This window comes from Oncorhynchus mykiss, chromosome 3 (genome assembly GCF_057628025.1).
Source record: "Oncorhynchus mykiss isolate SJ-2025 chromosome 3, ASM5762802v1, whole genome shotgun sequence".
NCBI lineage: Eukaryota > Metazoa > Chordata > Actinopteri > Salmoniformes > Salmonidae > Oncorhynchus > Oncorhynchus mykiss.
Window position 1 is genome coordinate 70,066,391 of NC_143024.1, and position 21,260 is coordinate 70,087,650.

General features: G+C 40.5%; 1 protein-coding gene across 1 annotated transcript in view; it reads left to right on the forward strand.

The window, feature by feature from the left end:
- LOC110504354 (low-density lipoprotein receptor-related protein 1B) overlaps positions 1 to 21,260 on the forward strand; it is a 422,565-nt gene that overhangs the window by 182,856 nt on the left and 218,449 nt on the right. Inside the window, exons 4-7 of the mRNA XM_036965026.2 lie at positions 4,142 to 4,261; positions 4,821 to 4,949; positions 7,891 to 8,148; positions 8,925 to 9,087. Of these exons, the coding sequence (XP_036820921.2) occupies positions 4,142 to 4,261; positions 4,821 to 4,949; positions 7,891 to 8,148; positions 8,925 to 9,087 (670 nt within the window). The remainder of the gene's footprint in view (positions 1 to 4,141; positions 4,262 to 4,820; positions 4,950 to 7,890; positions 8,149 to 8,924; positions 9,088 to 21,260) is intronic.

Below are 21,260 nucleotides of genomic sequence, written 5' to 3' on the forward strand. Positions count from 1 at the left end.
TAGCTGAAGACCGCTAGCAATGTTTTGCTGACTGAATAGCTGGTAGTTGGTTGGCTAGCTTCAGTTGAGGGGTTCCAGATCCGAAGTAAATATAAATACTTTAGGAAAAATAGCTACGTTGGGTGAGGCGGGTTGCAGGAGAGTATTTAGAAGAAGTTGAGGTTTAGCAAAATGTTTTAAAAGATATGCAAAGAAAGAAAAAAATGAAAACAAACGATATATACGATATATACAAGGGACACGACACGACAACACGTCCTACTGCTACCGATCACTGTACCTTTACATAGCCAATCTGTAAATAGCACACCCGACTACCTCATCCACATATTGTAACTTATCCTATTTTTGCACCCCAGTATCTCTACTTGCACATCATCATCTGCATCATCTACAAATGATGGATTTCGGTAACATAACTCTTCAGTCAGAAATGTCTTTAATTATGTTGCAGTATCAGCAACACGGACAGCGCGACAAACACTTTGATGTTCTGTGGTGGTCGCTGCAGCAGGTAGGAGAGAGACACAATGGGTGCTAGTCACACAGTCACTCGCTGTCTTTTTTTAAACACAGTACAGCAATTCTGAGCCCGGTCCGGCACAATCAAATAATTTGCTGGTCGGACTCCCTCTAGTAATTCTTTATTTAGTCAAGCAGTATGCTTAAAGCATCAGACAAGCTCAGTGAATATAATTGATTTGATTAAAGCACATAGAATGTGTCAATAAATGGAAAAATACACGTTTTAATATCGATTGGTCGAAGGAACAGACAGCTCTTGGTCGACTAAGATTTTTGCACAATGACACTTATTAAAGCACTGAATCTCATAGGGACCTGACTGTCACCACTGTTCTAGCTAGCCACGTAGCCAGCAGGTTTGCATCGGTTTCCATTGAACTAGAGATAGCTAGGCTGGCAAGCTAGATAGCTAACCCTAGCAACGCAAGCTGATTATCATGTAGCAGCCTAAGCTGACTATGCTCACAATAAAAAATATTTTGCATATTCAAAGTGGTAGACATGTTGTGTAAATCAAATGATACAAACCACCTAAAAATCTATTTTAATTCCAGGTTGTAAGGCAACAAAATAGGAAATATGCCAAAAGGGGTGAATACTTTCGCAAGCCACTGTATTTAAAGATGTTAGCTCTCTCCTAGTCTGCTTAATAAGAGAGGGTGTTGACACCTTATACAATTTCTCAAAATGTTCTCCAAGATAACACCTGAAAGCGTGTCTTTTGAGTTGACCAACTACATAGTCTATCTATACGCTTTGTATCTCTGTATCCGCTCTTCTACAGTAGTTCGTCCCTGATGCATAAGTGGCATTGAGAAACATGCTCTATTTTCAAAAGATTTTACCTGGTACTTAGTGAACAAACTTCCAGTTAGACATTAAACATCTCTAGAGATGATTAGAGGAGACTGACACAATCAGAATATATAAAACCATATGTAGGGCATTATGACTAAAGGCTTTATGAATGCTAGTATCACAATTCTAAGTAAGGTGTTACCCATGGTTTTGCTGTTTCTTTAGCCACAGAGAAGAAGGCAGGCATCACTTTCTACCTAGCTTTGTCTGCTATTAGATATGCAGATTATCTTTGGTTTGGATATCTTTAGGCCCAGCGTCTAGTCGTTTTGCATGTTCTCTTCCCACAGAACAGGAAAGCATGCCAGTTATCATGTCATGAAAGATAAAGTCTTACTGAGTCGTACTAGATGAAAGGATCAAAATAGACAATAGGAGAGGGGGGCATTTAGAGAGTACGCGCCACAAAATACATAGACAAAATGGTGCATTTGAGCTATTTCAATAAAGTATGTCTTTCAGTTGTTACCAAAATGACATTGTCTGTGTATCATACAGCTCTTGCCAGTAAAATATTATTTATTTAGACAGTTAATTACCTTACCGAATGTGTGTGTGTGTGTGTGCGCGCGTGTGCGCTTGCGTGCATGTGCTGTGGGTGCATACTTGTTTGAATGTGTGTGTGTGTGTTTTGCTGTGTTTATATTTTCGTGTACAGTACTGTATTGCATTGGCATTCATACAGGATGATTTCAAAGATGCCTTCAGAATTAAATAATCCAACTGAGATGTCTTTATCATTACCAGTTAATGTACTGGTTTCCAACAGCCACACAGACAGCTTGTCTATTGCACCTGCCATCTCACCACCCGACCAATACATCTTCATGTGTCAGCAAGCTAACAGGAAAGACACCTCTATAAATTCCTACGCTTTTAAAACTGTCATCTTCCTCAGCATGCATTTTAATTCCTAAACACAACACCAATATCCTCCACACAGATAGTGGTGTTCTGAGACTTTGATTATTGGCTGAGCTCACTGATGTCTTGATGTCTAAGTATATGTTGTCAGGAGTTTGCTTGGTTCTGCCGAGACGTTCCCTGATTGTTTTAAATGCTCTGTTGTTGGAAATAGAAGAAAACAAGTCAAATCAATGAGTAGCCTGAACAGCCTTTATCCTAAGGTTTCTATTTGACAGTAATTAATGCTCGGCGATAGCAAATCTATCTTTTCAGCAATTCAAACTTTCCCTGTTTTTTAAGCTTATTATTTTCTATCTGTCACTTATTCCATTGAACATCTATCAAGTCTTAAATTGCCGGTCTTTTGTTCCGGTCTGTACAGAGAATGGTGTTACACAAAGAACATCAGAACAATAGAATGAACGCTAGCTAGGGACATAAGAAGTTGGCCCTCTCAGAACTGCTATCAGTCATTTTATATTCCATGTAGACAAGTGTTTCAAAATGAAACACTAATGTATTCCACAAAGTCATTTTAGAATGCTTTGCTTGCAGAGAAACACGAGATTGAACTTCACTCAACTTTGTAGAGTTTCCCCATTAGTTAACACTATCAATGTTTCCCTTTACTGTGGGAATTGAGATTGAATCAACACAATATTAGTGACTTCCAATGCAACATACTGAAACAAAACGAATATGTAAGAGATTTTGTTGTAAGCAGAATGCATCGGAGTAGGATTCTATTGCATTGACAGGCACGACTCAGGCCGTACCCCATAACCAATCTGAGCTACAGTAGACCTATATGCAAATAGACCATTGCCATATATCGATACGTGCCATTCACTTTGAACTTGACATTTTTTACAGCATGAGCTGTTGTGTGTAGATGTGCTTGTTTTGAGATCAAAGTGAGAGCGACATGTAGCGACGTGTGCACATTTGTATATTTGTTCATATCCTTTGCTAGTTAGTGAGTTATTAGCCCAGTTATAGATAATTTGTAGTCAGTAATGGGAGGGTGATTGCTTCCTACAAGAGCACAAAACGTGTGCATTTTCTAGACATCTTTGAAAACCGAGTTTGGTAAAGAGATTTTTTTTGTCTTAAAGAGGCAGTGTTGTATTTTGCGACAGGCTTGAAAAATAGGCAGGGGTTCACTCCCATCATTTTGAGTTCATGAGAAAGATTCAGTGTCTTTAATTTTTTGGTTGCTTTGAATGTTTCATTGTGTTGTTTATTAAAGAGTCTTTACAAGATAAGGAGGCTAAGAAAGTTTCTGTAATGCTTTAAAAATTGCTTTTACAAAAAAAATGATTGACTGTCATCCACTGTCATCCTTGACAACTAAAATTAACTGAGGGTACTCTGCTTCAATAATACTTTAGACCAGTTCTGTGCAGCAAAATACTTGAATAATACTTTAGCCTGATTGTGTGCAGCACAGTATGCCGATTTAAGTCTGCAAATGGAAAGTACTGTACAGAGAGCCGTTTTTTATCCTCTAGTAATTTCCATAATGTTTCTAAGATTCTAAGTCTCTGTAGAGAGCACATCTACTTCTGTCATTTAAATGTTGAGTTAGCAGCTACATGAGAGGCTGTCTTCCCACACATTTTGTATTTCTGTGTGGCATTTCCCAGATACTGACTGTACTGTTGCGCAACACCTAATGATCCCTGCCGTGAGCTCAGGACTGTCAAACTCCTCCACTGATGGGAAAAGAAGGGCTTTGAGGAGCAAGAAGAAAATCAAAAAGCAATTTACATGTGTTCCCTCGTCTCTCTCTCTCTCTCTCTCTCTCTCTCTCTCTCTCTCTCTCTCTCTCTCTTGCTCTCTCTCTCCACAGAGCTGCTGTCAGCTTGCCATGAGCTGCGTTGCCGCTATGGCTGCGTCATGACGAGAAATGGAACCTTCTGTTTCTGCGCTGACGGCTTTGAGGTCGGTGAGGATGGGACAAGCTGCAGAGGTAAGCATCGTTAATGCTGTCGGGCGAGTTGCATCTCTCCTCTATCTCCTTTTTCCCTCTCTCTATCTCCTCTCCTCTCTCCTTCACCCTAGGCCAAACTTCTCAAATTAACTGAATAGGCAGGAGGCCTGTAGGAAATTAGGACCATCTGTCTGGAGGCAGGGTTGTTCTCCCCTGACCCCGTCAGTAGCAGCCCAGTCCGGTCTGACAGCTGTTGGGACATACTGTGACATGAGACTTCTATCAGAGGTCAGGGGTTAGAGGGATCTCTGGTGGGTTTTAGATTCAGTTCTGTATCCAAGGTATGGTTCAAATTATGTACAGTAACTCTGCTTCACAACATACAGTATAGTATAGTACAGTAAATGCATAACAGTTCACTACAGTAGAGAACCATGATTTTATTCACACGACAGGATCCAATGACTTTCCAACACTTGGTTGTGTGGTAATAATTTCTAAGGTGATACAGTGAGGGCCACATTAAGTATGCTTTATGTATTTGGGTCATGTTTGAGCAAACCTAATTTGTTACAAATGGCTCCCCCTCTCTCCCCAGATCATGATGAATGTGCTGTGTACGGAGCATGTAGCCAAACCTGCTTGAACACCTACGGGTCATATAGATGCAGCTGTACAGAGGGATACATCTTACAGAATGACAGAACGTCCTGCACAGCCAAACAAGGTGAGAATAACAACACTGTATTATAAAACAACATCATCTGCATATATGCCATATAGTCTTTATTTCTATTAATAACTTAGAAGATAGAAGGTACACTTTTCTATGTTCAACCATCCTGGGGGCTTGGGTATAGGAATAGGCCTAATTCCTCTTAACCTTGTTTTTCAGTGTTGGGTAGCTTCAGTATAGGAAAGATGAATTTGTTCCACCACTGACCACATCTATCTTCCACCAGGGAATGGGAATGCAGTAGTAGATATGGTCAGGTTAGGATAATGAGGGAATTAATGATCTCGAGGTTTTAACTGGGAGCCATCTCAACACCCAGGGAGTGTTTTATGGCGAGACAATACCTGGCGTTGCCTTGATTTACTTTATGGTCCGATAGCTGAAAAAATAACTCACTTCATTGTTTGGTATAATACAATATGCAGTAGTGTTCCAGTCTACACAGACAAACATTTAGCCTTGTGCCATATACTGTTTTTCTGTATTGGCCATCGTAATGTATGATACATTTTTAGGATGTGATGATGATACATACTCTACTGTGTGAAAGTAGCCTGAAGCAAAGCAGCACACCTAGCTGGGGAGAGTCACACTGTTGCAGCTTTTAATCAATGTGACTGGTTTCCTACCAGGAATAAACTGAATATGATTACCCATAAACTTAACTGAACCCAATGCTCACACACATTAATATTAATTTAGCGGAGAAAGATTGCAGTACAGGGTTAACTATAGGGTTACCGTTAGTTGTAAAAGCTCATGAATATAAATGTCAGGAGCATATTCTCTCAGAGGCCATGAGATGGTGAAATGGTAGAGGATAAAAAACACATTAATGCAGGGTTCCCCAATTGTTGGGCCGCGAGTTTTGGTTGGCCCCCCAAGTTTTCTGAGCAGAAAATAAATGTGTATATTTAAAAATATAAAAACTAAAAACACCAGGAAATCAGCTCCAAGTGATTTTAATTTTGGAAATATTTTCCCAAGTGTTCCTACGCATAATAGAGACTTGATCGTATACAAATGTAAGCAAGGTTTGAAATGATTATGTTTTAGTCAAATATATCTGTTTGGCCTTCTTTTGGTCAATTTGCAGTCTGCAAATTATTTGTAATTATGTTCTGGCCCCCCAAACATCCACTCAAGAAAAAAATGGCCTGCGGCTGAATCTAGATGATCTCTGCATTAATATCTAATTATAGTTTTTTTTAAATATACCGCAGAAACACATTTTTTCTTCTTCCACATTTAATCAATAATTTTTCATCAGGATGTTAAAAGGTTATGATTATATATGTCGTGTCTTTGGCTATGCCAGATTAAGTGATATGACATGCTATTCTATAAAATCCTTTCTCTGTAATTAATATTACCTGATTGAGCTAATCAGGTAAATGTAATTAACACAGAAAGTCGGGGCATCACAAAATAATATTCATAGAAAAGTTTATACCAATCGCAACCAAAGCTCACGCTGAGGTTGGCTTCGCTCTGTAGTTATTATCTGAACCCTTCTGACATCGGATCGTCATCCTAATGTACCCGGAACAGAAAGTTATATTGTCGTCAAGACTTTAAATCGGAAGGGAGAGGAGGGCGTGTTTCATAGTTTATAACCAATGTTTCTTCACGTGGGCGGGCCACTGAGTCAGGCCTAATTCACTCATGAAAACCCAATTCTCACATTTTAGAAGCTAAAATCACATTTCATCCCCTCCCAAATAATTTCATATTCAAACATTTAAATTGCACAATAATTCCATGTGAATCTGATAACTATAATGTGTAGACTTTCCACTGTACTGTTTATGTCATCCTATCATTAATGAGAATGTCTCAGATGACAACCGAACTGACATCATATTCATTAAGTACCAACGCATATGTTCAACTGGTTGGATTACCAAAATATGGTTAATTTCACCCCACCTTCTGATGTTCCCAGAATCTCTGTTTAGCAAAGGCTATTCAATAGTCCCTCTGTAGAGAAGGGAGAAAGGTATTTATGATTTATGGGGGGGGGGGGGGGGGGGGGTCATAAACCTTACCCACAGGCCAATGTCATGACATATAATACAATACTTTTCCCTTGCACTCTCCAAAAACCATCAGTACCAACATTCTGTGACATTTTCCCTTGACCTGATTACATTATCATTAATCAAAACCATATTACTGTCTCTCTCCAACTCTCTTAGGTAATTGCAGTTTTAGAAATTATGTTAATGGTGGATGACGATGTTTTTCATGCAGGACTTGTTTGACACATGTTGTACAGTACAGTAGAGAAACGTAGAGTTCATATTTTGTTGAATGAAGACCACAGTTTTGCATTCAAGAGAACAATGTCTTTGTCAGAGAGCATGACTGGCACCTCAAATGGCACCCTATTCCCCTATGGGCCCTGGTCAAATGTATTGCGTTACATAGGAAATAGAGTGCCATTTGGGATGCAGAAATGTGATTCTATGAGAAAACCAAAGCCCCCTCCATGCTACAATGGTATCTCATGGAGTTATAGGCAGCTCCTAAAGGTTGGCTTAGAGGGATCAGGGTAAAGATAAGTGTTTTTCACAGTGGAAACACTGATTTATTGCCCATATTAGGAGAGCCAGCCCTGACTTGAACTTGTGTGGGGGATCGGGATAAAGCAGGGCTTTTTGGGGTGAGCTCAGTAGCAGAGAAAGTACACGGTCAATTAGGCCTCAGACATGGGTTGTGTTAGCTTAGCAGTCAGGAAGAGATAACAGCTGAAGAGAACATTAAATCTGATGTAGCTTTGATGTGTTGCTCGTTCCTTATGGATGTTGTTCTGTTCAGTTATAAATTACAGAAATTAACTGAAGAAAATCCATTTTTTTTAATATATCGTCCACATCGGAGTCCTCCTGGGGTGATTTTTCCCCCACTATTTCTTCTTCTTGTGTTCCAGACCCTGGCGACAGTCCTCCAGCTCTGCTGATTGTAAGGTCAGATCACATAGCAACCACAAGACTAAACGGATCTAATCTACAGACTTTGAGACTGTTGGATAAATATGGATCCCTTTCATTGGATTACTATTACCAGGAAGAGGAAGTGTGTTGGCTTCTATCCTCAGATTCCACTGGAAGGCTTCGCTGTGCTAAGATGAAGAATCTGAATGGATTTACAATGGAAAAGGATATCAAAACAGTACAAAGTTTACAAAGTACGTCTTGCATTGTGTCAAGTTGTCAAGGAAATTCTCTCGCTTACAATGTTTAGCAACTATTGATTTATCAAGCACACTCAGACATGCCCCTTCAGAAACCCTTAAAATGCTCCCTGTCTCACTCTTTCCCTACCTCTGCCTCCCTCTATGTCTCTATTTCTCCCCACTAACTTCACAATGTACACTTAGAAAAAAGGGTTCCAAAAGGGTTCTTTGGCTATCCCCATAGGAGAACCCTTTTTGGTTCTAGATAGAACCCTTTTAGGTTCCATGTAGAACCCTCTGTAGAAAAGGGTTCTACCTGGAACCAAAAATGGTTCTTCAAATGGTTCTCCTATGGGGACAGCCGAGGATCTATTTTAGGTTGTAGATGGCACCTTTAAGAGTGTAGGAAATGCTTACCCAATGAACTTCCCATGGTCACTTTCTACTTCAGGGTCATTGTAGTGTAATTAGGTTTGGAATGCTTTAGGCACATGTGTTTAAGAGAACCTAGCTATTCTATCCTGTTTATTAAAGAATTTAAGGATTGCTGCTCACGCTCAGTATTCCATCAATGTCAGATTCCAAACTTACTACACATACAGTACCTTACATTCAGTTATGTGTCTTTACCTTTAGTAAATAAAATGAATGTAAATGAGAAAATGTGATCTAACATAATGGAAGATTAACAAGTTTATCCTCACAACATGTCATTTGAAACAAATATATTTGATCAAAGAAAGGTTTAATGGCAAGAATTTAATGTCATTCTTTGTTTTTCTCCATAGATGTAGAGCATATGACCATCGATTGGCTCACTGGAAACTTTTACTTTGTGGACCGTGTAAGCGACAGGATATTTGTTTGCAACCGTGTTGGGGACACCTGCGTCACCATTATAGATTTAGATCTGACCAATCCTAAAGGAATCGCTGTGGATCCACTTATGGGGTGAGTTAGCTTTGTACACTTTCTTTGACTTTGGCTGACAATTATAAGAGCAACCTATAGTATCCCTGACTTCCATTGGATCCATCTATTGTCACTGATCTTGTCACATACCCATCGTATGCATTTTTGAGTGTCCATTTTAAATGACATAGAAACCAGTTGGCTGTTATTCAATCAACTGCATATAGTGTTTTTTTTCCAGATAGCACTTCTAGAAGTGTGTTTGTTTTCCACTGTAACACATCACAGATCGGGGTAGTAAACACTTCAAAACTGGCAATTCTGAAAAAGCATTCCAGAAACCCACTACAGTGTGTTCAATTGATTGAATAAAAGCCTTTCTCTAAATGTTAAGTCTTTAAAACCTGTAGCCTACCGTACCATATAACAATTTGCATGATTGCAGATATTTGCTTTACTTTCAGAGCATGTCTAGTAATTTGCTGGGGAGGCAGTGCTCCAGACAGCTCCCACTGTCACTACCTTGGTTACCTTGTCCCGGACCTGCTGTTTTCGACTCTTTCTTTCTCTACAGCATTTGCTGTCTCTAACTCTGAATCCTCGGCAATGAAAAGCCAACTGACATTTACTCCTTAGGAGCTGACCTGTTGCACCCTCTACAACCACTGTGATTATTATTATTTGACCCTGCTGGTCATCTATGAACGTTTGAACATCTTGGCCATGTACTGTTATAATCTCCACCCGGCACAGCCAGAAGAGGACTGGCCACCACTCAGAGCCTGGTTCCTCTCTAGGTTACTTCCTAGGTTCCTGCCTTTCTAGGGAGTTTTTCCTAGCCACCATGCTTCTGCTGGGTTAGGCTGGGTTTCTGTTTAGCACTTTGTGACATCGGCTGATGTTAAATAGGCTTTATAAATATATTTGATTGATATTAGTATTCACTGATTTCCCCTCACATCCCCCAGTATAAAACTCCCCATTTGTGTTTCTGTCACCACAGCAAAGTACCCAAGCCACTGTTTGGTGAGACAAAATGGCTCTCTGAAACTCTTGCTTCAAACTGTAAATCCTGAAATGTATGGAGGAGGGAGAGAACAAGTGAAAAGTGAGGCAATACAAAGAGTCCTCCAAGGAGAGAATGGAGGCCTGATTATGGAGTCATCAGCAGCTAAAAGGGCTTCTGTTCTGTTGTAATATTCCCAGGGAGAAGGAACCCAGGAGCTCAACAGAGAGAGTCAGCCCCATTATATTCATGAGGTTATAAGAACAGGCAATGGGCATGCATTCAGAGCAGCTTTTTAATGAGAAGCCTTTCTCTGAGAGATGCTGTATCGTAGCACCAGGGCTCTTAGCAGAGCAAAGACCATTCACAGTGCAAACAATATCAGAATGAGAGCACTGGAGCTTCTCATCTCAACGTGTGTTACTTGGCGGTTATATACGAGCCTCGATTATACCTGTCCTCTTAAAGCTAATATGTACTCTGAACTAATTTGATGGATAAAACATTTACAGTTCTTTCCCTCAGCTAACCTCAGTGTCCAGATTATTCAATCTAACTTCAGACGCATGCCTCTGGTTCTCAGTATAGCTCCTCTATCTCTAAATAATCCAGTGTCTACTCTGCACAGCAAAATGATTCCTGTGAAGTGAAATGTTTATTGATACACGGATGTTAGATTGATTTCTCACATTCTCGCAATGTATTCCCCCACTTCATTCCCCAAAACGTTTCCTTCATATTAGGGCTGGGCATCATGGCATAAAAATCTCTATTTTTTTTTACGATTCACGATATATATGTAGAGTGTTTTTTATGTTTTCTCTAAATAAGCTTTGTTCCACAGTTAAAGGTCAATAAACTGCATTTGAAATAGTCAGGAATAATCTAATGAGGGCATGTGGAATTATACCTAGGCTAAATCAAAACCTTCCACAAGAATAAGACCCACTAATAATTGAATTATTTTATAAAAACAGTTTAACGTGCTTAAAAAAAATAAGCACTGCAATAATCACTTTCAAGTCTGTCTATGAAAATGCCATTTTTGTTACTAATTTTACCAAAACCATGCACAATGCACATCCACTAATAATAACCAACTTCTTGTAGCAGGCACTAGCTTTCTTGTAGCGGCAGGTAGCCTAGTGGTTAGAGCGTTGGGCCAGTAACCAAAAGGTTGCTAGTAGATTGAATACCCGAGCTGACAGGGTAAAAATCTGTCGTTCTGCCCCTGAACAAGGCAGTTAACTCACTGTTCCTAGTCCATCATTGTAAATAAGAATTTGTTCTTAACTGACTTGCCTAGTTAAATAAAGGTTACATTTTAAAAATTAACACAGGTCTCATAAACATTCTCTCAAGGACAAGCCCATGTGCTAGTCAATCAATCAATCAAATGTATTTATAGAGCCTGTTTAACAACAGCAGTTGTCACAAAGTGCTTATACGAAAACCGAGTCTAAAACCCTGGAAAGAAAGCAATGCAGATGTAGAGGCACGGTGGCTAGGAAAAACTCCCTAGAAAGGCAGGAACATAGGAAGATACCTGGAGAGGAACCAGGCTCTGAGGGGTGGCCAGTCCTCTTCTGGCTGTGCCGGGTGGAGATTATAAGAGTACATGGCCATTAAGACCAGATAGTTCTTCAAGATGTTAAAATGTTCATAGAATACCAGCAGAGTCTAATAATAATCACAGTGGTTGTAGAGTGTGCAAGAGGTCAGCACCTTGGGAGTTAATGTCAGTTGGCTTTTCATAGCAGAGCATTTAGAGGACGAAACAGCAGCAGAACAACAGAAACTGGGTCAGCAGCACGACCAGGTGGACTAGGGATGGGGACAGCCAGGAGTCAACAGGCCAGGTAGTCCTGAGGCATGGTCCGAGTGCTCAGGTCCTCTAAGAGTGGAGAGAGCAAGAGAGATGGGAGAATTAGTGGGATCATATCTAAGATCACACAGGACACCAGATAAGACAGGATAATTACACCAGATATAACGTACTGACCCTAGCCCTCCGGCATGTAGACTATTGCAGCATAGATACAGGAGACTGAGACGGGGGGGTCGGGGGACACTGTGGCCCCATCCGAAGTTACTCCCAGACAGGGACAACCAGGCAGGATATAACTTCACCCACTTTGGCAAAGCACAAACATCACACCACTAAAGGGATAAACAGGCCACTAACTGACTACCCCGAGACAAGGCCAAGTAATGAGTAGCCAGGTAATCTTTATATTTCAAGTCTAGCCAACTTGGATTTATTTGCGTGTTAACAAGGTAGAACAGTTGAACAAACTGTTATGAATAGACCTTCCTGTCAGTCTCCAACTGTTTGAACAACATACCCTGTTCACTTTGTTTAGATATTGAAATCAAGTGGCCTACCAGGATAAGAAGTTGCTTATTTCTCAGAATGAGAACGTGCCGCCAATTCCTTATATAAATGTGTCTTTTTATACTCATTGTACATTTATAAAAACAGACTAGACAGCTAGCGGTAACAGACACTGAGCATTAATTTTCCACAACATGTTCATTGATACTCTCCTTTTTATACTGAACAAAAATATAAATGCAACATGCAACAGTTTCAAAGATTTTACTTAGTTACAGTTCATATAAGGAAATCAGTCAATTGAAATAAATAAATTAGGCCCTAATCTATGGATTTCACATGACTGGGCAGGGGCGAAACCATGGGTGAGCCTGGGAGGGCATAGGCCCACCCACTTGGAAGCCAGGTCCCCACCCATTGGGGAACCAGGCCTAGACAATAAGAATTAGTTTTCCCCCCACAAAAGAGCTTTATTACAGACAGAAATACTCCTCAGAACCCCCCCTCTCCCCTCTCAGACGATCCCGCAGGTGAAGAAGCCAGATGTGGAGGTCCTGGGCTGGCGTGGTTACACGTGGTCTGCAGTTGTGAAGCCTGTTGGATATACTGCCAAATTCTCTAAAACAACGTTGGAGGCAGGTTATGGTAGATAAATTAACATTAAATTCTATGGCAACAGCTCTGGTGGACATTCCTGCAGTCAGCATGACATTTGCACAATCCCTTCAAAACTTGAGACATCTGTGGCATTGTGTTGTGTGACATTTTAGTGGCCTTTTATTGTCCCCAGCACAATGTGCACCTGTGTAATCATTCTCATGCTGTGATCATGCTGTTTAATCAGCTTCTTGATATGCCACACCTGTCAGGTGGATGGAATATTTTGGCAAAGGAGAAATGCTTACTAACAGGGATATAAGCAAATTTGTGCACAACATTTGAGAGAGATACGCTTTACATGAATATGGAACATTTCTGGGATTTTTTATTTCAGCTCATGAAACACTTTACATATTGTGTTTATATTTTTGTTCAGTGTAGTACCGTCTGCTCTGTTCTACATTTTGAAGTTGAGACATAAAAAGGGTAACGTTAGAAATGTTAAGTTCTCGTCTATTACAGTAAAATAAGGTCTCTAAGCATTTCAGTGTCCATATGACCGATTCTGATTTACCAACCCACAAATGCAAACAGAGAGTTTAAACTGCTTGTTGTTAGAGGAAGAACTTATCTTTGTATTTGTTGTGAGTGGCAGGGGGAGGGGCATGGTGTCTGTGTGCAAGTGGGAAGGTGCCCAGTGCTCACAGCACAGAAGGGGCAAAGGAGACGAGACCAAAAATAACAAAAAAGAAAAACCTTGATTCTTGCATTTGGAACATCGTGCTAAATCATACTTTTTTTTATAATCAAATACATTTTATATATCGCCCAGTCCTACTTCATATTATATCCTGATGCATAGTCAGTTACCCCTAAACAAGTCTACCTCTATCACTCCAGTATCCTTGGACATTGTAAATATGGTACTGGAACTGACCCTGTATATAGTATGCTTACTTACATTCTTGTGTTTTTATTATTTTTATGTGTTCTTGTTCTAACTTATGTTATTTTTTTGTATTACATTAATTACTGCATTGTTGGGTTTTGAGTTGGCAAGAAAGGCATTTCACTGTACTTGTGCATGTGACATTAACACTCAAAACTTCAGAAGAAATGGCTCTGTGTTGTTTTGCTATAGCAATGTTGTCTGTTATGATTCACTGTGAATCTATGCAGTGTGTTAAAGTGACTGTGGTTGCATGGAGAATGACAAACATTCCCTTTTAACGTCATGAAATTATAATGCAATTACTTCCTAAGACAAACATGCCTGTTTACTTGACATGGCAATCATTAGTTGTGAGAACGTTAGTCACAAATATGTAATGCTTTCAGAAGGTATGCAAACATACCCCTTAACGTTTTCCACATTTTGTTGTTACAGCCTGAATTCAAAATGGATTAAGTAGATTTTTTTTCTTTGACCCGTCTACACACACTACCCCATAATGAAAAAATGTCGTTAGACATTTGAGCAAATTTATAGAAAATGACATACAGAAATGTCTCATTTACATAAGTATTCACACACCTGAGTCAATACGTGTTAGAATCACCTTTGGCAGTGATTACAGCCGTGAGTCTTTCTGGGTAAGTCTCTAAGAGTTTTGTATACCTGGATTGTACAATATTTGCACATTATTAAAATGCTTGAAGCTCTGTTGAGTTGGGTGTTGATCATTGCTAGAAAGCCATTTTGAAATATTGGCATATATTTAAGTCAAAACTGTAACTAGGCCACTCAGGAACATTTGTCTTGGTAAGCATCTCCAGTGTATTTTTGGCCTTGTGTTTTAGGTTATTGTTCTGCTGAAAGGTTAATTTGTTTCCCAGTGTCTGTTGGAAAGCAGACTGAACCAGGTTTGCTCTAGGATTTTCCCTGTGCTTAGCTCTATTTTGTTTATTTTTATCCTGAAAAACTCCTTAGTCCTTGCCTATGACAAACATACCCATAACATGATGCAGCCACCACCATCCTTGAAAATGAAGAGTGGTACTCAGTGATGTTTGTGTTGGATTTGCCCCAAATATAACGCTTTGTATTCAGGACATAAAGTACATTTATTTGGCACGTTTGTTTGCAGATTTACTTTGGTGCATGTTTTGGAATATTTTTATTCCATACAGGCTTGCTTCTTTTCATGCTATAATTTAGGTAGGTATTGTGGAGTATTGTTGATCAATAATCAGTTTTCTCCTATCACAGCCATTAAACTCTGTAACTGTTTTAAAGTCACCATTGACCTTATGGTGGAATCCCTTCCTCTCTGCCAACTGAGTTCAGAAGGACCCCCGTATCGCTGTAGTACTTGGTGTATTGATACACCGTCCAAAGGGTAATTAATAACTTCACCATGCTCAAAGGATATTCAATGTCAATTTTTTTTTAGCCATTTACCAATAGGTGCCCAATTGTGGATGAATCCATGTTTGAAATGCACAACTCCACTGTGTGACCTTACAGATAATTGTATGTGTGGGACATAGAAATTAGGTAATCATTCAAAAATCATGTTAAACACTATTATTGCACACAGAGTCCATGCAACTTATTATGTGACTTGTTAAGCAAATGTTTACTTATTTAGGCTTGCCATAACATAGGGTTTGAATACTTTCTGTCTCAAGACATTTCAGGTTTTAATTCTTAACTAATTTGACATTAGGGGTTTTGTGTATAGGCCAGTAACAACACATCTAAATAAAAAAATTCAGGCTGTAACACAACAAAATGTGGAAAAAGTCAAGAGGAGTGAACTTTATGAAGGCACTGTACACATACAGTTGAAGTCGGATGTTTACATACACTGAGGTTGGAGTCAATAAAACTCGCTTTTCAACCACTCCACAAATTTCTTGTTAACAAACTATAGTTTTGGCAAGTCGGTTAGGACATCTACTTTATGCATGACACAAGTAGTTTTTCCAACAATTGTTTACAGACAGATTATTTAACTTCTAAGTTTGCATACATTAAGTTGACTGTGCCTTTAAACAGCTTGGAAAATTTCAGAAAATGATGTCATGGCTTTAGAAGCTTCTGATAGGCTAATTGACATCATTTGAGCCAATTGGTGGTGTACCTGTGGATGTATTTCAAGGCCTACCTTCAAACTCAGTGCCTCTTTGCTTGACCTGAGCCCTAGGACCATGCCCCAGGAATACCTGACACTCCTTGCTGCCCCCAGTCCACCTGACCGTGCTGCTGCTCCAGTTTAAACTGTTCTGCCTTATTATTATTCGACCATGCTGGTCATTTATGAACATTTGAACATCTTGGCCATGTTCTGTTATAATCTCCCCCCGGCACAGCCAGAAGAGGACTGGCCACCCCACATAGCCTGGTTCCTCTCTAGGTTTCTTCCTAGGTTTTGGCCTTTCTAGGGAGTTTTTCCTAGCCACCGTGCTTCTACACCTGCATTGTTTGGGGTTTTAGGCTGGGTTTCTGTACAGCACTTTGAGATATCAGCTGATGTACGAAGGGCTATATAAATAATTTTGATTTGATTTGATTTGACGTCATGGGATAATCTAAAGAAATCAGCCAAGTCCTCAGAAAAAAATTATATACCTCCACAAGTCTGGTTCATCCTTGGGAGCAATTTCCAAAAGGCCTGAAGGTTCCACGTTCATCTGTACAAACAATAGTTTAGTGTGAACACCATGGGACCATGCAGCCGTCATATAGCTTAGGAAGGTGACACGTTCTGTCTCCTAGAGATGAACGTACTTTGGTGCAAAAAGTGCAAATCAATCCCAGAACAACAGCCAAGGACCTTGTGAAGATGCTGGAGGAAACAGGTACAAAAGTATCTATATCCACAGTAAAAACGAGTCCTATATTGACATAATCTGAAAGGCCACTCAGCAAGGAAGAAGCCACTGCTCCAAAACCGACATAAAAAAGCCAGACTATGGTTTGCAACTGCACATGGGGAGAAAGATTGTATTTTTTGGAGAAATGTCCTCCGATCTGATGAAACAAAAATAAAACTGTTTGGCCATAATGACCATCGTTATGTTCGGAGGAAAAAGGGCGAGGCTTGCAAGCTGAAGATCAACATCCCAACCGTGAAGCACAGGGGTGGCAGCATCATGTTGTGGCGGTGCTTTGCTGCAGGGGGGACTGGTGCACTTCACAAAATAGATGACATCATGAGGCAGGAAAAATTATGTGGATATATGGAAGCAACATCTCAAGACATCAGTCAGGAAGTTAAAGCTTGGTCGCAAATGGGTTTTCCAAATGGACAATGACCCCAAGCATACTACCAACGTTGTGTCAAAATGGCTTAAGGATAACACAGTCAAGGTATTGGAGTGGCCATCACAAAGCCCTGACCTCAATCCTATAGAAAATGTGTGGGCAGAACTGGAAATTCGAGTGCGAGCAAGGAGGCCTGCAAACCTGACTCAGTTACACCAGCTCTGTCAGGTGGAATGGGCCAAAATTCATCCAACTTATTGTGGGAAGCTTGTGGAAGGCTATCTGAAACATTTGACCCAAGTTAAACAATTTAAAGGCAATGCTATCAAATACTAATTGAGTGTATGTAAACTACTGACCCACTGGGAATGTGATGAAATAAATAAAAGCTAAAATCAATAATTCTCTAATACTATTCTGATGTTTCACATTCTTAAAATAAAGTGGTGATCCTAAAACAGGGAATTTTCACGAGGTTTAAATGTCAGGAATTGTGAAAAACTGAGTTTAAATATATTTGGCTAAGGTGTATGTAAACTTCCGACTTCAACTGTACATGCATGCACTCACGGATGTCAGGATTTTTTTGTTGACGTGGCATGTGTTTTGAGGGATGATGGTGTAGGAGGAGAGTGTGTGTGCGAGACCGTCGGGGGAGCAGGGAGCTGGGTGTGATTGGTTATCAGGAGCAAGCATTTTTCTGGGCTCCTCTCTCTTTAATTGGTGAGAGATGGCTACAGATGTTTCTGGTGAAGGAGAGAGCATAGAGGGTCTGTCAGCCCAGGGCAGTGGTGTGGAAACAAAAATAAATTGGGGAGTTTGGTGATAGCTGATAGCAGCACAGCATGAGGTGCAATGTTTACAGAATATGTTCTGACACCACCCTCCATTTTATTTTGCTGTTTAGATTATTTTCTTTCTTTCATGGAAAGGAATGCTATTCTTTTACTTTTTGCTTCTGGAAAGGTTTGGTGGATATGGTCTAGCCTTCCCACTGTTAAAAGGATCTCTGAAAGGGAATTGAAATGAGGGTAAACTTTGTTCAATCTTGCCTGTGGTAGTTTTAGTTACGCTCTAACTTCCCAAACAATTAATACTGACTGAGGGGGCATATTTTTCCATCATCATATTTTAATGGGAGAATGGGTTTTAATAGGCTAAAGAAAAAACAAAAAAACAATTATGTTTATTAGTATAGTGAGGCCTTGAGTTCCTTTTCATTTTGATTGTGGAACATACAGTGCATTCAGAAATTATTCAGATCCCTTCCCTTTTTCTACATTTTGTTACGTTACTGTCTTATTTTAAAATGGATTAAATACAAAAAATACCTTATTTACATAAGTATTCAGACCGTTAGCTATGAGACTAGAAATTGAGCTCAGGTGCATGGCCAAGCACAACTCCAACGCCATCATTAATTATCCCAGCGTCATCCGGGTTAGGGTTTGGCCAGGTTAGTCCTTCATTGTAAATAAGAATTTGTTCTTAACTGACTTGCCTAGTTAAATAAAGGATAAATAAATACATACAAATAAATTAAATTAAATAACGTTTGCTGACGACACAACAGTGGTAGGCCTGATCACCGACAATGATGATACAGCCTATAGGGAGGAAGTCAGAGACCTGGCAGTGTGATGCCAGGACAACAACCTCTCCCTTAATTTTAGCAAGACAAAGGAGCTGATCGTGGACTATAGGAAAAGGAGAGCCGAACAGGCCCCAATTAACATCAACGGGACTGAAGTGTAGCGGGTCGAGAGTTTCAAGTTCCTTGGTTTCCACATCACCAACAAACTACCATGGTCCAAACACGCCAAGACAGTTGTGAAGAGGGCACGACAACACCTTTTCTCCCTCAGGAGATTTGGCATGGGTCCCCTGATCCTCAATGGTTATACAGCCGCACCATCGAGAGCATCCTAACAGGTTGCATCACCGCCTGGTATGACAACTGCTTGTCATCTGACCGTAAGGCGCTACAGAGGGTGGTGCGTACAGCCCAGTACATCACTGGGGCCAAGCTTCCTGACATCCAGGAGCTATATCTTTGGGAGTGTCAGAGGAAGGCCCAAAAAATTGTCAAAGACTCGTTACCCAAGTCATAGACTGTTCACTCTGCTACCGCACAGCAGGCGGTACCGGAGCGCCAAGTCTAGGACTTAAAGGCTCCTTAACAGCTTCTACCCCCAAGCCATAAGACTGCTGAACAACTAATCAAATGGCCACCCGGACTACAGTATCTATATTGACCCCCCCCCCCCACCCCCCCCCCCCCCCCCCCCCCACACACACACACACTTTTTTTTACACTGCTGCTCTGCTGCTACTTGCTGTTTATCATCTATGCATAGTCCCTTTACTAATAACCTCGACTACCCTGTACCCCCCGCACATTGACTCGGTACCCCCTCTATATAGCCTCATTATTGTTATGCACATTTATTGTGTTACTTTTTGATTGATTCCATTTTTTTAGAATAGTTTATTTAGTAAATATTTGATCAACTCTTTTTCTTGAACTGCATTGTTGGTTAAGTTCTTGTAACTAAGCATTTCATGGTAAGGTCTACAACTGTTGCATTCAGAGCATTTGGCAAATAAAATTAGATTTCATTTAGATTTTTTGGGGGGAGGCACACGCCTGTCTATATAAGGTCCCTCGTTTGACAGTGCATTTCAGAGCAAAAACCAAGCCATGAGGTCAAAGGAATTGTCTGTAGAGCTCCGAGATAGGATTGTGTCGAGGCACAGATCAGGGGAAGGGTACCTAAACATTTCTGCACCATTGAAGGTCCGCAAGAACACAGTGGCCTCTGGCATTTGTAAATTGAAGAAGTTTGGAACCACTAAGAGTCTTCCTAGAGCTGGCCACCCGGCCCACCTGAGCAATCAGTGGAGAAGGGCTTTGGTCAGGGAGGTGACCAAGAACCCAAAGGTCACTCTGATAGAGCTCCAGAGTTCTTCTGTGGAGATGAATAAACCTTCCAGAAGGACAACCATCTCTGCAGCCCTCCACCAATTAGGCTTTTATGGTAGAGTGGCCAGACGGAAGCCACTCCCCAGTAAAAGGCACATGACAGCCCGCTTGGAGTTTGCCAAAAGGCACCTAAAGGACTCTCAGACCTTGAGAAACAAGATTCTCTGCTCTGACGAAACCAAGATTGAAGTCTTTGCCTGAATGCCAGGCGTCACGTCTGGAGGAGACCTGGCACCATCCCTACGGTGAAACTTGTTGGTGGCAGCATCATGCTGTGGGGATGTTTTTCAGAGGCAGGGACTGGGAGACTAGTCAGGATCTAGGGATAGATTAATGGAGCGAAGTACAGAGATCCTTGATGAATACCTGGTCCAGAGCAATCAGTAACTCAGACTGGGGCGAAGGTTCCCCTTCAAACAGGACAACGACCCTAAGCACACAGCCAAGACAATGCAGGAGTGGCTTCGGGACAAGACTCTGAATATATTTGAGTGGTCCAGCCAGAGCCCGGACTTGAACCCAATCAAACATCTCTGGAGAGACCTGAAAATAGCTGTGCAGCGACGCTCCCCAACCAACCTGACAAAGCTTAAGAGGATCTGCAGAGAAGAATGGGAGAAACTCCCCTAATACAAGGGTGCCAAGCTTGTAGTATCATAGTATTATACATACCCAAGAAGACTCAAGGCTGTAATCACTGCCAAAGGTGCCTCAACAAAGTACTGAGTAAAAGGTCTGAATGCTTATGTACTGTAAATGTGATATTTTCTTTTTTTCCCCAAAAAATATGAAAACCTGTTTTTGCTTTGCGTGTAACCTGTATTGTATGTAGATTGATGTAGATTTGCATGTATTTATTTATTTTCGAATAAGGCTGTAACGTAACAAAATGTGGAAAAAGTCAAGGGGTCTGAATACTTTCTGAAGGCACTGTACGTACTTTAAACCACTCTAAACCCTTTAGATAAATACATCCTCAACAATATGAAACCAAGTGGGCTCTCTCCTCATATTATCTGTTGTTGTATGTTCTCTGCAGTGCAGGCCTCCAAGTTAGGATTGAGTAGGTGAGGAATTG